Raw genomic sequence first — 16,130 nt, forward strand, 5'->3', positions numbered from 1 at the left:
TCAGCCAGGTGAGAACCACATAGACTCAGCCATATGAGAACCACATAGACTCAGTCATATGAGAACCTCATAGACTCAGTCATATGAGAACCACATAGACTCAGTCATATGAGAACCACATAGACTCAGCCAGGTGAGAACCACATAGACTCAGCCAGGTGAGAACTACATAGACTCAGTCATATGAGAACCACATAGACTCAGTCAAATGAGAACCACATAGACTCAGCCAGGTGAGAACCACATAGACTCAGTCATGAGAACCACATAGACTCAGCCAGGTGAGAACCACATAGACTCAGCCAGGTGAGAACCACATAGACTCAGCCAGGTGAGAACTACATAGACTCAGTCAGGTGAGAACCACATAGACTCAGCCAGGTGAGAACCACATAGACTCAGCCATATGAGAACCTCATAGACTCAGCCAGGTGAGAACCACATAGACTCAGCCAGGTGAGAACCACATAGACTCAGCCATATGAGAACCTCATAGACTCAGCCAGGTGAGAACCACCTAGACTCAGCCAGGTGAGAACTACATAGACTCAGCCATATGAGAACCTCATAGACTCAGCCAGGTGAGAACCACATAGACTCAGCCAGGTGAGAACTACATAGACTCAGTCATATGAGAACCACATAGACTCAGCCAGGTGAGAACCACATAGACTCAGCCAGGTGAGAACCACCTAGACTCAGCCAGGTGAGAACCACATAGACTCAGCCAGGTGAGAACTACATAGACTCAGTCATATGAGAACCACATAGACTCAGCCAGGTGAGAACTACATAGACTCAGTCATATGAGAACCACATAGACTCAGCCAGGTGAGAACTACATAGACAGGAAAAGAATACTAAAAACAAGAAGGGAAAAGAGCTGGTTTACATACATAAAGGCTATATACACTATCCACTATACTACTATACTATACAAATAAAACACTGTGCTGTACTCTATGCTATGCTATAAATATCCTAACATTTCCTATCTCTGAACCTTATGTACACGAGGGCTTGTCATATTGCACATAGTATTATTGCACATTCATTTAAAGTGTCGCAGTTTGCAGGTTTTGAAATGTTCACAGTTGTATTTCAGTATTGCACTTGATTACAATCTAGCAGCTGCCATCAAATTGTCTAGAGATTGTCCAGGGCCTAGAACCTAGGTCTTTGCTGTGTTCAGGGCCTGAATGGCCCTAGGGTAGAAGCTGAGCTTCAGTCTATTTGTCCTGCGGACATGGTCCTGAACCGCCTACCTGAGGGCAGCCGAACAAAGTGTTCGTTCCCAGGGTGGGATGGGTCTCTGGAGATCTTGGAGGCCTTCCTGAGGCAGCTTGTGTTGTACAGCTCTTCCAGAGAGGGGAGGGTGACTCAGCCAGGTGAGAACCACATAGACTCAGCCAGGTGAGAACCACATAGACTCAGTCTTATGAGAACCACATAGACTCAGCCAGGTGAGAACCACATAGACTCAGTCATATGAGAACCACATAGACTCAGCCAGGTGAGAACCACATAGACTCAGCCAGGTGAGAACCACATAGACTCAGTCATATGAGAACCTCATAGACTCAGTCATATGACAACCTCATAGACTCAGCCAGGTGAGAACTTCGTAGACTCAGCCAGGTGAGAACCTTGTAGACTCTACCAGATGAGCCTTAGCCAGGTAAGAACATTGGAACAGCCCATCCTTAGCCGGGTGGAAAAGACCCATGGCATTTTTGTGCATTACCAGCCAGTCTCCAATTTCAGCCTCCACAAGCCTCCCCTGCTCCATGCAGGCTTGGCCTTAGAGTGATGCTGTCTGGAGGGGCACTATATGATTGGGATTATCCTGCCATCTATTGGTGAAGACATGATTTACAGGTCCTGAGAATTATGCCATCGCATGTCATCATTGGCACATGATTCACCTTAGAGCCCATGTAAACTGATATTAATGTTGTTGTTGTGTGTGTGTGTGTGTGTTTGCGTTTTAGGTTTCCTACAGACTCTTTGAGGATACGGGACTATTTGAGACGTTTAAAATCCCTGTCAGGGAGTTCATGAACTACTTCCATGCTCTGGAGAACGGATACAGGGACATCCCATGTGAGTGGGAATTATCACACACACACACACACACACACACACACACACACACACATTTGAATACTTTATTTGGGCTCATGGTAAAGCATTACATCAAAGAAGCAAAAAATATATTAACAGATAATCCATGGATTCAAGTAGCACCGTCTTTGCCACACAACTAAGCTTCCCACAACAGCTGACAGAACAATGGATGACACAGAACAATGGGTGCTTGGCTTTTTTCTTTGGGAGGCCCGCAATTTGCAGGCCATGTCCTGTCAGGTAATACACACATCCAAAGCTGCCAGATATTATATTAGTATTACCATCTGACACCTGAATACATATCAGTATTACCATCTGACACCTGAATACATATCAGTATTACCATCTGACACCTGAATACATACTCTGGTGAGGACTGACACACACATGCGTGCACACACACACACGCACACACACACACACATACACACACACACACACACACACACACACACACACACACACACAGACACACAAGCGCTTTGAGTTGCATTCATGTACGAAAGGCGCTATATAAATAAAGTTTTACTTACTTACTTACATATTAGTATTACCATCTGACACCTGAATACATATTAGTATTACCATCTGACACCTGAATACATATTAGTATTACCATCTGACACCTGAATACATATTAGTATTACCATCTGACACCTGAATACATATTAGTATTACCATCTGACACCTGAATACATATTAGTATTACCATCTGACACCTGAAGCCAAGGCTAGTAATCAGTGTGACTAGCGGCTGGTATGTTAACAGTTTTGCCCCTGGCCAGAGGATAGATAACTTTTTCCTGCTATGACTGGTGGATAGATGATTCACTTACTTAGTCAATTGTATTTGGTGTAAGTCGCTTTGGACAAATGTGTCTGCTAAATGCCGTAAATGTAAATGTAAAAAAAAAAAAGTCTGATGTAAAGATCGAATGAGCAGCCTACTTCTAATATGGTCACCTCTCCTTGACTTCCATCAACAACAATGATGTCAGGTATATTTGACAGCTTAGAAAAAACCTTTCCCTCATCATTCCCACCGAGCCGACTTGCCATAATGGAATGCTTGTGCATTTTAACTATTGATTAGGTCAACAATTCAGTAATGAATAATCTAAAGGCCTTGTATGCATGGCAACCATTAGTGATATAATGTGCCACTGATTTTAATGTACATTGGGATGCATAATAAAAGGCACATGACTTGTAGGATACCAGAGTAAGTTTATAGTTAGTTGTCAGAACCTCTAACCTTGCTTTAACCTTAAAGATAAGTAAGTCCTTGCTCCTGGCCTATACATGGAACATGATACAGAGAATTGTCAACAAAGTCCAGAGCAACACGTTTCCTCTGTAGCCTCAGGCCAGTGTTACAGCAGCTGCTTCTGTCAGCTAATGAGAAGAGTTGTCCTTGATGATGTAAACGGGCTGCACTTCTATAGCGCCTTACAATGGCCTCTCATTCACCCATTCACACATCAACGGCAGCAAGCTACCATGCAAGGCACCGGCCCCACTCATTGGGAGCAATTTGGGGTTCGGTGTCTTGCCCAAGGACACCTTGACACATGGAGCCAGGGATCGAACCGCCGAACCATCGGCCTTGCACTCATTAGACGCCGGCTCTACCTCCTGAGCCACAGTCGCCCAAATTATGTATGCTGTCGCTCCTGGGGGGATGTTCTGTCATGGGTGACCGAAGCCTCCGCAACAACACAGGGGTCAGTGACCACCACGTCAGATGAAGACACTGGCTGATTTGTGGGTTAATGTGTGTCCGTTTGAACTCCACTCAGATCCAGTTGCATTATGCATTATAGATCTCTGAGATCCGGCCAGTCCGACCAGACCTCAAAGCCTGCAGCACATCTGTCTAGTTTCCCATTGATCTTCGACTTGAAGCCCAAAAACTTCATTTTTCTTTTTTTCTTTTTTCAGACAAACAAACAACAAACATTTCAACAAACATCTAGACAGACAAGCTCACAAAAAAGACAGACACGAAAAGGAAAATAAATAACTACATAAAATAACAAAGATAAGACAAAACACAAACAAACAACAAACAAAAAACAAACGAAAGGCAAGACGATAAGCAAAAGCGAAAACATAAAAGGTATATAAAAAAAAGAAAAAAAAGTTGTCCTCTGTGTCAGTTGCCCGTGAGAGTGTTGGTCCGTGAGCTCATAGTTGATGTTGTTCCCTAGTCCCACTGATGTTATTTATCCCTCTTTTGAAGCTTAATCCTATTTGTGAATTTCATATATTCAGTGCTCATGTTCAAAGAATCTTACAAACATTTCGATGAGTCATCTGAGATGAATATCAAAACAAAACAGACTAAACCCAAACACACCATAATATGCCATGTCTATTAGTAACCACCAGGGGGATGTACAGTATAAGTTTTCTCAACAAACTCACACCTCTGTGTTCCCTCTTTCTCCACCTGTCCTTGTCGCGAATTTCCGAAACCTAACCTAACCTAATCCTAACCCTAACCCTAACCCCAACCTAACCTAACCTAATCCTAACCCTAACCCTAACCTAACCTAACCCTCCTCTGCCACCCTCCTCTGCCCTCTCCTCAGACCACAACAGGATCCATGCCACAGACGTGCTCCATGCGGTCTGGTACCTCACCACCCAGGCTGTGCCAGGCCTGCCCAGCCCGGGGGCCGACCACGGGTCAGACTCTGGTGAGGACTGACACACACATGCGCACACACACACACACACACACGCACACACGCGCACGCACACACACACACACACACACGCATGCGCATACACACCGCACGCAAGCACACACACACGCACACACACGCACACACGCACACACACACACACACCGCCAAGCCTGTCTAGTCTGATGACGCATCATAGACAGAAAGACACACAGGCCCGCTTGCACACACACACACACACACACACCTGCTCTCAAAGTCATGGCCACCCATGGTTATTTGACGCAGTGCACTCACTATGCAGATCGTATAGGCTTCTGAGAACACTCATTAACATGAGATCTGAGGAGGTGGGTGTGCACCTCTGTTTCTGATACTACTCTGATGTATCGCGCGCGTTGCAGGTTTTGACGCTTGCGGTGTGTTTTTTTTTCCGCCGTAAGCCTGCACACAGTCTGGCAACCTGCAGCTCGCTTCATGTCCTCTCTCTTCAAACCTTCAAACCTCTCCTCTCTGTATCCCCAGACTCGGACTGTGGCAGTGGCCATGCTGGCCCGAACCCCGGCCATACGGGCTACCTGGTGTCCAAGATGAGCTCCGTGCTGGAGGAGGGTTATGGCTGTCTGTCCGGCCTCATCCCGGCGCTGGAGCTCATGGCCCTGTACGTGGCTGCGGCCATGCACGACTACGACCACCCGGGCAGGACCAACGCCTTCCTAGTGGCAACCAGCGCACCGCAGGTAACAACATGGAGGGATGGATGACAGACAGGTACAGACAGACGGGTACAGACAGATGGGTACAGACAGACGGTTACAGACAGACCAGACAGGTACAGACAGACAGGTACAGACAGACGGGTACAGACAGACAGGTACAGACAGACAGATACAGACAGACAAGTACACACAGGTACAGACAGACAGGTACAGACAGACGGGTACAGATAGACAGGTACAGACGTACAGGTACAGAGAGACAGGTACAGGCATACTAAAACAGACAATACAGACAGACAGATACAGACAGGTACAGACAGACGGGTACAGACAGACGGGTACAGACAGACAGACACAGACAGACAAACAGACACAGACAGACAGACACACACAGACAGACAGAGACAGACAGGTACAGGCAGACAGGTACAGGCAGACAGGTACAGACAGACAGGTACAGACAGATGGGTACAGACAGACACAGACAGACAAATACAGACAGACAGACACACACAGACACAGACAGACAGAAACAGACAGACAGACAGACACACACAGACACAGACAGACAGAAACAGATGCAGTACCTGGTTGTGAGTAACATTTCATCCTCTCTGTCGCCCCCTGTAGGCAGTGCTGTACAATGACCGTTCGGTTCTAGAGAACCACCACGCTGCCTCGGCCTGGAACCTCTTCATGTCCCGCCCAGAGTACAACTTCCTGCACAACCTGGAGCACGTGGAGTTCAAGCGCTTTCGCTTCCTGGTCATCGAGGCCATCCTCGCCACAGACCTTAAGAAACACTTTGACTTCCTGGCTGAGTTCAACGCTAAGGTGAACATCCAGTATCTAGTTAGTACGTCTAGTAAACAGATCTAGTAAATGATGTGTGAGTACTATGATGATCATAGGTCATCATCTGTAAATACACCTTGTCTAGATGATAATGTGTGAATACCCCTTCTGTTAATGATAATGTGTGAATACCCCTTCTGTTAATGATAATGTGTGAATACCCCTTCTGTTAATGCTAATGTATGAATACCTGTTACGTCTTCTGCCTGGACTAACAGTAATAAGGATGCATGAACAAGGAGCTACAGTTTTCATAACTTTACTGTCAACGTCAAGTTCAACAACAACATGTACATATCAATACGCACCAATATAACATCCACATATCAATGCGCACCCACAGTATAGCAACAACATAAAATAGTCCCATGCCTATTGCATACATAACAATTCCTCCCTTCCAGCAACGTTCGGCTATCACTAATGGCTTCGGATTCAAGTGGCCTTTCAGCAAATCTACATTCTCTTCAAAAGTCTTTTGTGCTGGCTTTTCCGGCGCTGTGAGGTTACGCAGCAAATGATATGCCTTTGCCCCCATCAAGCTCAAAAGCACGGCAACTTTCTTATAGCCACACAATATTGCTCGAGACTCTCCACATAAGTAGACCAATCTTCTACCGTACCGTCAAAACAGTCCATTTGTCCAAAATGTCCAGCCATTTTCACTTAGTTCCTCTTAGTTTACTCACTTTTCTTTCAATTCTCTCCCGTCTTCTGCAACCTTGCACTGCGGGGATCGTTACGATTCTCGTCGCCACTTCTGTTACGTCTTCTGCCTGGACTAACAGTAATAAGGATGCATGAACAAGGAGCTACAGTTTTTATAACTTTACTGTCAACGTCAAGTTCAACAACAACATAACATCCACATATCAATGCGCACCCACAGTATAGCAACAACATAAAATAGTCCCATGCCTATTGCATACATAACAATACCCCTTCTCTAAATGATGTGGAAATATCCCTTCTATCAGTGATCATCTGTGAGTACCCCTTTTAGAAGAAGAAGAAGAATGTTTTATTTGCCTCGCAATCAACTTGTCAGTCAATTGTTTGAATTAGTTTTTTTGCTCTAGGCACAAGGTCAGCCATAGGCGGTGCCCCTGGAGCAATTAGGGGTTAAGTGCCTTGCTCAAGGGCACATACAGCTCCCTCCTGAGGCAGGGATCAAACCAGCGACCTTCTTGCTAGCCGGCCTCTCTAACCTGTAGGCTACTGCTGGCCCTTGTGTAGATGATAATCGGTGTCCCTAACATGTGTCTCCATTCAGGTGGGTGACGAGGGCTGCTCGGGCATCGACTGGGCCAATGAGAACGACCGTCTGCTGGTGTGTCAGATGTGCATCAAACTGGCAGACATCAACGGACCGCTCAAGTGCAAAGACCTGCACCTACAGTGGACCGAGGGCATCGTCAACGAGTTCTACGAACAGGTACCGTTGACATTTGTTTTACATTTTCTGAATAAAAGTCAGAACATTTTGATTGGTTGGTGACTTATTCCCAGTTTCACCTGCTGCTGTCACAAACGTATTTGTTGCAAGTCACTTTGGATAAAGGCGTCTGCTGAATTTAAAAATATATAAATGTAATGATCTGTCTCAGCACCACCCACATACACACACTGCATAGAAGCCGTTCTATATCGTGGAGCTCCGCCCCATAGGGGAGCTCTGCTCCTATTGGTTTACATCGGTTTACATTGGCTACCTAAAGTAGCCAATGACTGAATTTTTCGATGCCTGCGCCCGCCCTGGGGTGCTATAAAAGGGGCATCCTTCGATCCCTCATTCTCCCAAAAATGTCAGCACGGGTTTACATCTGAGACTGCAAGAAGGACGACTACAAGAGACTGGAGAACCCGCCAGACACTTCCCTTCAGCGATGGATCGTCCGCCGCCGACCACGAAGAAGTTCCTCCGGGACGCCTGCCGCTGCGATTTCCTAGCAGCGGAGGACAAGCACGACTTCTGCCACGTCTGCCTCAGCCCCCAACATGCCGAGGCGGCGTTGGTCGCCTCCCCCAGCTGCCTCCCCTTCCACCTCCTTTCCGTCGCGGAAAGGCGAAAGAGGATGGCCTGGTTCAAGGAGAGCATTCCCCTGGCGGACGCTATCTCGGGGATGCTATCCGACTCGGATAGCTCTGCTGATGATGCGTCCGGACAGGCCCCAGAGCGGCGTTCTGGGCAGGCACCTCCCCAAGTAGGGATGGTCCCGCCCGCTCAGCCGGCCCTGACATCACGCCGCCCTCACCCAGCTGAGTGGTCGGTGTCGGTGTCAGGGTCAGAGAGCTCTGATGAGAGCGAGCGGCAGGTAGAGGCTCACGAGCTCCCCGCCCTCGCCCCCCCATCACTCCACCACGACTTCCAGGGCCTCCTGGAAGCTGCGGCAGGCGTGTTGGCAATTCCCCATCCCGCCTCCCCTCCCCCAACGGAGTCCTTCTGGGAGAAGGACCTGTTTTACGGGAAAAGGGCGAAGCGACAGGGCCAACCTCCTAACGCTGTCCTCCCGGGCTTAGATAAGTTTGTGGAGGACAAGTGGGGAGAACCACTCACAGGCAGGGCGCCAGTGAAGGCGTTCCTGCCATTTACCAGAGTGGAGGGGCTCGCGGAGGGGATGACCGACGGCTCCCCGCCGCTCGAACCAGCGCTGGCCGCCTACTTGGTACCGGGGTCCAGCGCCTGGTCGGTGCCTAAAAAACCTATGCTGCCCAACCAGCGTGACAGGTTTAACGCCACCCTGGTAGACAAGAGCTACGCTCTCGGTGCGCAGGCAGCGGCGGCGGCGAATAACATCGCAGTGTTTAACGCCGCCATTGCGAAAATCACCACAGACCGACCCAACGGTCTGTCTGCAGCGGAGGCGGAGCTTCTGAGCAAGCTCAGTGCCGCGACGATGTACCTGGCCCAGGGCGTCGCGGTTTGTGGGGGTCGCCTGATGGCAAATGCGGTGGTGCAGCAGCGACAGATGTGGCTGTCTCTCACCACCATGACCAGGGCGGACCGGATGGCCCTACTGAATGCTCCAATACAGAGACAAGGGCTATTCGGTCCCGCCATGGACACCATGACGAAGCGCCTGGCCGCGATGGAGGAGGCTAAGAAGCACCTGGCCAGCCACCTCCCCCTCCAGCGACCCTCCACCTCTTCTTCTTCCGCCGTGGTGACGACTAGGCCGTCAACGGCTGCGAAACTGAGGTTTCGGCGTGATGCGGCACTGGCTCCACCTCTACCGACGGAGCCATGCCCCACTCGGCATCCCCAGCCCCCGCCGCTGACCACTGGGAGGGCCCGCTACGGCCCCTCACGGCAGCGTGACCCGGTTTCACTGGCGGAGGGGTCGGTAATGACCCCACCACCGGTTTCCTCTTCATGGCTGCTACCTCATAAAGAGGCAAAAGAAGGAAAATCCCCACCTTACTTTTTCAGTAAAGGAGAATTTTCCCATGTTATCTACCAGAGCGGAGACCCACCTGCCTTGTCAGAGTGTGGTCCAATCGCTACCGGTTAGAAACAAAGCGGAGACTGGCCCAGCTTACCAGCGTGTGGCCAGCTCTCTGCCTATCGGACTTACCCCTATCACGACACAAAGGGGGTTGAACACCCCTGTCTGTAGCCGTATAGAGGGACCGTTATTTACATCAAAAACACCTTACTTTTTCAGCAAAGGTGATTTTTCCATGGTATCTACCAGAGCGGAGACCCACCTGCCTTGTCAGAGTGTGGTCGAATCGCTACCGGTTGGAAACAAAGCGGAGACGGGCCCAGCTTACCAGCGTGTGGCCAGCTCTCTGCCTAGCGGACTTACCCCTATCACGACACAAAGGGGGTTAAACACCCCTGTCTGTAGCCGTATAGAGGGACCGTTATTTACATCAAAAACCCCTCCATGTCTATCAAGACCTGGCCCAGCTCATGAGCGTGCGGCCGGTTCATACAGAAATTCAAGCTTTTTCTGTCGACTGCACCACAACATTTACATTTACATTTACATTTTTGGCATTTAGCAGACGCCTTATTCCAAAGCGACTTACAATCAATACATTTGAATACTAAGCATGTGAATCAGCAGTCCACCATTCGTTGCAGGAAGAGTACTCTAGCTCGGGCCCGGGGCCACTGATAGGAGGAAAAACCTTCTCCCTATTATCGCCTTCTACTAAGTTTTTTTATTATTTTTTATTTTATTTTTTATTACTGGAGAAACTGAGAAACAGTACAATGGGGGCAATAGAAGTTCTAAGGACACAGTAGAGGGGAAAGCGGGTGTCTTTAGGAGACGTAGTGGTGAGGGTCGGAAGATGTCTCAGGAGGAGCAGTTAAGATGTAACCTGAAGAGATGGGTCTTCAGTCTACGACGGAAGATGGGTAGTGACTCTGCCGTTCTGACAGCCGTGGGGAGCTCATTCCACCAGCGGGGAGCCAGTGTTGTGAAGAGACGTGATCGGGCAGCCCGACTGCTGTGTAGAGGAGGTGGGGCCAGTCGGCCAGCCGAGGTGGAGGAGCGGAGTGAGCGGGCAGGGGTTTGGGGGGTTACCATTTCCTTCAGGTAGGCAGGGGCTGTCCCTTTAGCTGCCTGGTATGCAAGCACCAGGGTCTTGAATCTGATGCGAGCTGCTATCGGGAGCCAGTGCAGTGTGCGAAGGAGAGGGGTGATATGCGAGTATTTGGGGAGGTTGAATACCAGCCGGGCAGCAGCATTCTGGATGAGCTGCAGAGGTCTAATGGCTGAAGCGGGGAGCCCAGCCAGGAGTGCATTGCAGTAATCCAGGCGGGAGATGACCAGTGCCTGGATCAAGAGTTGCGCTGCCTCTCTGGTAAGGAATGGTCGTATCCTTCTGATGTTGTAGAGGAGGAATCTGCAGGAGCGAGCCGTTGCTGCAATGTTCTCCGCACAGGATAGTCGGTTATCCAGGATCACTCCAAGGTTCTTGGCTGTCAGGGAGGGGGTTACAGTAGAGTTCTCCACTGTGATGGAGAAGTCTTGGAGAGGGCAGGCTTTCCCGGGGATGAAGAGGAGCTCAGTCTTGTTAAGATTGAGCTTGAGATGGTGGTCAGCCATCCAAGTTGAAATGTCAGCGAGACATGCTGAGATACGGGTTGCCACGTGTACATCAGACGGGGGGAAGGACAGGAAGAGTTGAGTGTCGTCTGCGTAGCTGTGGTAGGAGAGCCCATGTGAAGAGATTACCGAGCCAAGAGACTTGGTGTAGAGGGAGAAGAGTAGGGGCCCTAGGACGGAACCCTGGGGAACTCCAGTGGAGAGGGTTCGTGGAGAAGATAGCGATTCTCTCCAGGTCACCTGGTAGGAGCGGCCCGCCAGGTAGGAAGAAAACCAGGAGTGTGCGGTGCCAGAGATGCCCAGGTCTGAGAGGATGGAAAGAAGGATCTGGTGATTGACTGTGTCGAAGGCAGCAGACAGGTCAAGGAGAATGAGAACAGAGGAGAGGGAGGAAGCTTGGGCAGAGTGGAGGGCTTCCGTGACAGCAAGGAGCGCAGTCTCAGTGGAATGCCCAGCCTTGAAGCCGGATTGGTGGGGGTCTAAGTGATCCATCTTCCGGAGATAGTCAATCAGTTGTTTAGATGCCGCGCGTTCAAGGGTTTTGGAAGGGAAGGAGAGAAGGGATACCGGTCTGTAATTGTGGACAGATGATGGGTCAAGGGTAGGTTTCTTGAGGAGAGGCTTGACTCTGGCTATTTTGAAGGCCGCTGGGACAGATCCAGTGGATAGGGAGGAGTTGATTAGGGTGGTAAGGTAAGGAAGGATGTCGGCGGAAATGGATTGGAGAAGGGGGGAGGGGATGGGGTCAAGAGGGCATGTGGTTGCCCGCTTTGATGTGATAAGTGTGAGAATCTCATCGGGGAAGAGGGGGGAAAAAGATGACAATCCAGAGATCGAGTGTCGAGGGGGGAGTTTGGAAGGGGTGTTAGCATTGTTAGTGGGAACAGTGTTAGCATTGTTAGTGGGAGGAGGGAGCGGTGGGGGGAGAAAGGTGCTGCTGATGTCGTCCAACTTTTTTTCAAAGTAGGTGACAAAGTCATCGGCAGACAGGGAGGAAGGAGGAGGGCCCAGCCGCGCTGTCGTTGCGTTATGCAGAATGGCTAGAAGGGGCAGGTATTCTGTCGGGCTGGCTAGACAGGACATTGAGGAGGGGATATGCACTACAGTTCATTCAGCCTCCTCCGCCCTTCAGGGGCGTGAGAGAGACTGTTTTGTCCTGCCCGATAAAAACATGTGCGCTCCAGGAGGAGATTACGAATCTCCTAACAAAGGGCGCAGTGACAATGGTTCCGAGGGACCAGTGGGACATGGGGTGGTACTCCCCGTATTTCCTTGTCCCAAAGAAATCGGGAGGCATGAGACCCATACTAGATTTAAGGGTCCTCAACGAGAGAGTGGCGAAACGCCCCTTTCGTATGTTGACGACGAGGCGCCTCCTGTCTTGTATACAGAAGGGCGACTACGGAATCAGCATAGACCTGAGGGACGCGTATTTTCATGTGCCAATCACAGAGAGGCACAGGAAATTTCTACGTTTTGCCTTCCAAGGGAAGGTTTACGAGTACACGCGCCTGCCCTTCGGGTACGCGGTTGCTCCTCGAACTTTCTCCAAATGCGTGCAGACAGCACTCGAACCACTGAGGCGAAACGGGATACGCATATTAGCATATCTCGACGACCTACTGGTCTTGGCCCAATGCCCAAATCGAGCCATTCGGGACGCAACCTCACTGGTGCAGCACCTCGCTCAGCTGGGGTTAGCTGTCAACTGGACAAAGAGTGCTCCGTGGCCGGCTCAACAGTTTTCCTATCTAGGCATTCAGTTGGATACTGCCAAGATGAGGGCCAGTTTATCGGCACCACGGAGAGCGACACTGACGTCAGCTCTCCGGGTGTGTCGAGTGACAAATACAATCACCGCTCTATCAATGATGTCCTTACTAGGACTGATGTCTGCAGCCCATGTAGTGGTCCCCTTAGGCCTATTACACATGCGCAGACTGCAGAGGTGGTTCGCACGACTGCGACTGGATCCAGTGAGACACCGTCGCAAGTTGATTGTAATACCGAGATCGGTCAAAACCGACCTGAGCTACTGGTGAGACCCGCACGTCATCGCGCGCGGAGTCGCCATGGGCAGACCGGCATCCCACTACCCAGTCTTCACGGACGCGTCTTTGACTGGGTGGGGAGGAGTGTGTCAGGCAGGTTCGGTGACAGGAAGATGGGGACCGTTGGAGACGCGTCACATCTGTTATGGTAGCACTAGCAAAAGAGTCAAGTGTGGCAGAACCCCAGAACAGACGGACACAAGAGGCAAACTAATAATAAAAGGATTTATTAAAATGATGGACAAAAGAATAAACCTACTCTAACGGGGCCTAAGTGGGGGGGAATGTGTGGATGCCAGAGAACTGGATAATGTAAATGAGGTGTGAGTGGAACTGTACTCTATGTGTCTGGGTGTGAGTGTCTAGCGTGCAAAACTAGTGTGGTGTAGATATGTAGATGAGTGAAGTGTTGAAATATGTACGTGTACTAACCAGTCCAGAGCAGAGAGGGGGAATAGTCGGCAGGCAGGCAGACGGGGGGGTTAGGCAGGAGGAGTAGGCGGCAGGCAGGCAGGGGGTTAGGCAGGAGGAGTAGGCGGTAGGCAGGCAGGGGCATAGGCAGGAGGGGTGGTCGTTAGGCAGGCAGGGACATAGGCAGGAGACGTAGTCGATAGGCAGGCAGGAGGTCTAGGCAGGGGGAGGCAGGTTCCTTTGGGGAGCGAGGATCAACAAAGCAAACAACTACGGTTAGCAAAATAACAAACAAACAAAACTCTGAAGAGAAACTACTTGAACGAGAAGAGACAACAGGGAGAGCCAAACTACTAACCACATGGGTCAAAATAATCAAGCGTCGGAGGAAGGTTTCTGGGGCTTCTTATAGGGCTGCCTCCTCCTGAGTTGATAGCTGGACCCAGCTGTCTCCACTTGAGCCTGATGAGGCTCAACGAGCGCCAACGAGGCAGGAGGGGGCGGAGCCGATGAGGGATTCACAACAGTACCCCCCCCCTTAGGGGAGGCACCTGACGACCGTCCTGGAGCGTCCGGGTGGGCCAGATAGAAATCCTCCAGGAGTGTGGGGTCGGCGAGGTAGGACGGGGGCACCCAGCTCCGGTCTTCGGGGCCGTAACCCACCCAGTCCACCAGATACTGGAACCCCCGTCCCCTACGGCGGACAGCCAGTAGGCGGTCAACCGTCCACACCTGGTCGCCATCCTTCAGGACCCGGGGAGGTGGGGGGGCTGGAACGGGGGGGGACAGGGGGCTAGTGGAAACAGGCTTGAGGAGGGACACGTGAAATACTGGGTGGACCTTGAGAGCAGGGGGAAGGTTTAATCGAACCGCTGCAGGGTTAATAATCCGGTCAATAGTGTAGGGCCCAACATAACGGGGATTTAGCTTACGGGAGGAGGTCTGGGCGGTCTGGAGGGGCAGGTCCCGGGCCAACAGCCAGACCTTCTGGCCGGGACGATAGGCCGGGGCTGGCACCCTCCGCCGGTCGGCACAGCGACGGGACCGCTCAGTGGCCCGCAGCAGAGCGGTCCGGGTGGTCCTCCAGATGCGCCGACACCGGCGGAGGTGGACCCTGGTGGACGGGACTGCCACCTCCAGCTCCTGTTGGGGAAAGAGAGGAGGTTGATAGCCCAAGGAGCATTCAAAAGGGGACATACCCGTGGCGGAGCTCTCCATGGTGTTGATGGCATACTCCACCCATGGTAGGTACTTGGCCCAGGAGGCGGGGTTGCTGGTGGTGACACAACGCAGGGCTGCCTCCAGGGCCTGGTTGGTCCGCTCGGCCTGTCCGTTGGACTGCGGATGGTATCCAGAGGTGAGGCTGACCGAGGCCCCAATTCCCTTACAGAAGGCCTGCCACACCTTGGAGATGAACTGGGGGCCCCGGTCGGACACAATGTTGTGGGGAATGCCGTGAAGCCTCACCACATGGAGCGTGAGGAGGTCAGCAGTCTCGGCCGCGGAGGGGAGCTTGGGAAGGGCGACAAAGTGGACAGCCTTGGAAAACCTGTCCACAATGGTTAGGATGGTGTCCTTACCCTTGGATAAGGGGAGCCCCGTAACGAAGTCTAAAGCGATGTGGGACCAAGGACGACCGGGGATAGGGAGGGGACATAGGAGGCCCGAAGGAGGACGATGGGAGGCCTTACTTCGGGAGCAGATGGTGCAGGCACCCACAAACTCCTTAACGTCCCCCCGGAGTGTGGGCCACCAAAAACGTCGGCTGATAAACTCCGCTGTCCGGTGGGAGCCAGGGTGGCAGGCAAAGTGACTAGAGTGCCCCCACTCTAGCACTTGCGGCCGGACAGTGGAGGGAACAAAAAGTCTGTGCCGGGGTCCGGTACCTGGGTCCGGCTCGGCACGCTGGGCCTGTCTGACCACCGACTCGATGGCCCAGGTGACGACACCTACCACCCGGGTAGGGGGGAGGATGGTGTCTTGGGTCACCGGCATATCCGGGGACTCCCCCGGGAACAGCCGGGAGAGGGCGTCCGCCCTGACGTTCTTTGACCCCGGGCGGTAGGTGAGGGTGAAGTCGAATCGGCTGAAGAACAGGGCCCAGCGTGCCTGTCTAGGGTTAAGCCTTTTTGCCGTCCTCATATAGGTCAAGTTCTTGTGGTCAGACCACACTAGGAACGGCAGCTTAGCCCCCTCCAGCCAGTGCCTCCA

At 51.4% G+C, this 16,130-nt stretch overlaps 1 protein-coding gene across 1 annotated transcript in view; it reads left to right on the forward strand.

The window, feature by feature from the left end:
- pde3a (phosphodiesterase 3A, cGMP-inhibited) overlaps positions 1 to 16,130 on the forward strand; it is a gene marked incomplete at both ends in the record, with an annotated part of 131,392 nt that overhangs the window by 101,751 nt on the left and 13,511 nt on the right. Inside the window, 6 exons of the mRNA XM_080537499.1 lie at positions 1 to 8; positions 1,992 to 2,103; positions 4,725 to 4,832; positions 5,346 to 5,560; positions 6,170 to 6,373; positions 7,668 to 7,829. The exon at positions 1 to 8 is cut by the window's left edge and continues 130 nt beyond it. Of these exons, the coding sequence (XP_080393625.1) occupies positions 1 to 8; positions 1,992 to 2,103; positions 4,725 to 4,832; positions 5,346 to 5,560; positions 6,170 to 6,373; positions 7,668 to 7,829 (809 nt within the window). The remainder of the gene's footprint in view (positions 9 to 1,991; positions 2,104 to 4,724; positions 4,833 to 5,345; positions 5,561 to 6,169; positions 6,374 to 7,667; positions 7,830 to 16,130) is intronic.

The sequence above is a fragment of the Nansenia antarctica genome (genome assembly GCF_963989245.1).
Source record: "Nansenia antarctica genome assembly, chromosome: 8".
Classification (NCBI taxonomy): Eukaryota; Metazoa; Chordata; class Actinopteri; order Argentiniformes; family Microstomatidae; genus Nansenia; species Nansenia antarctica.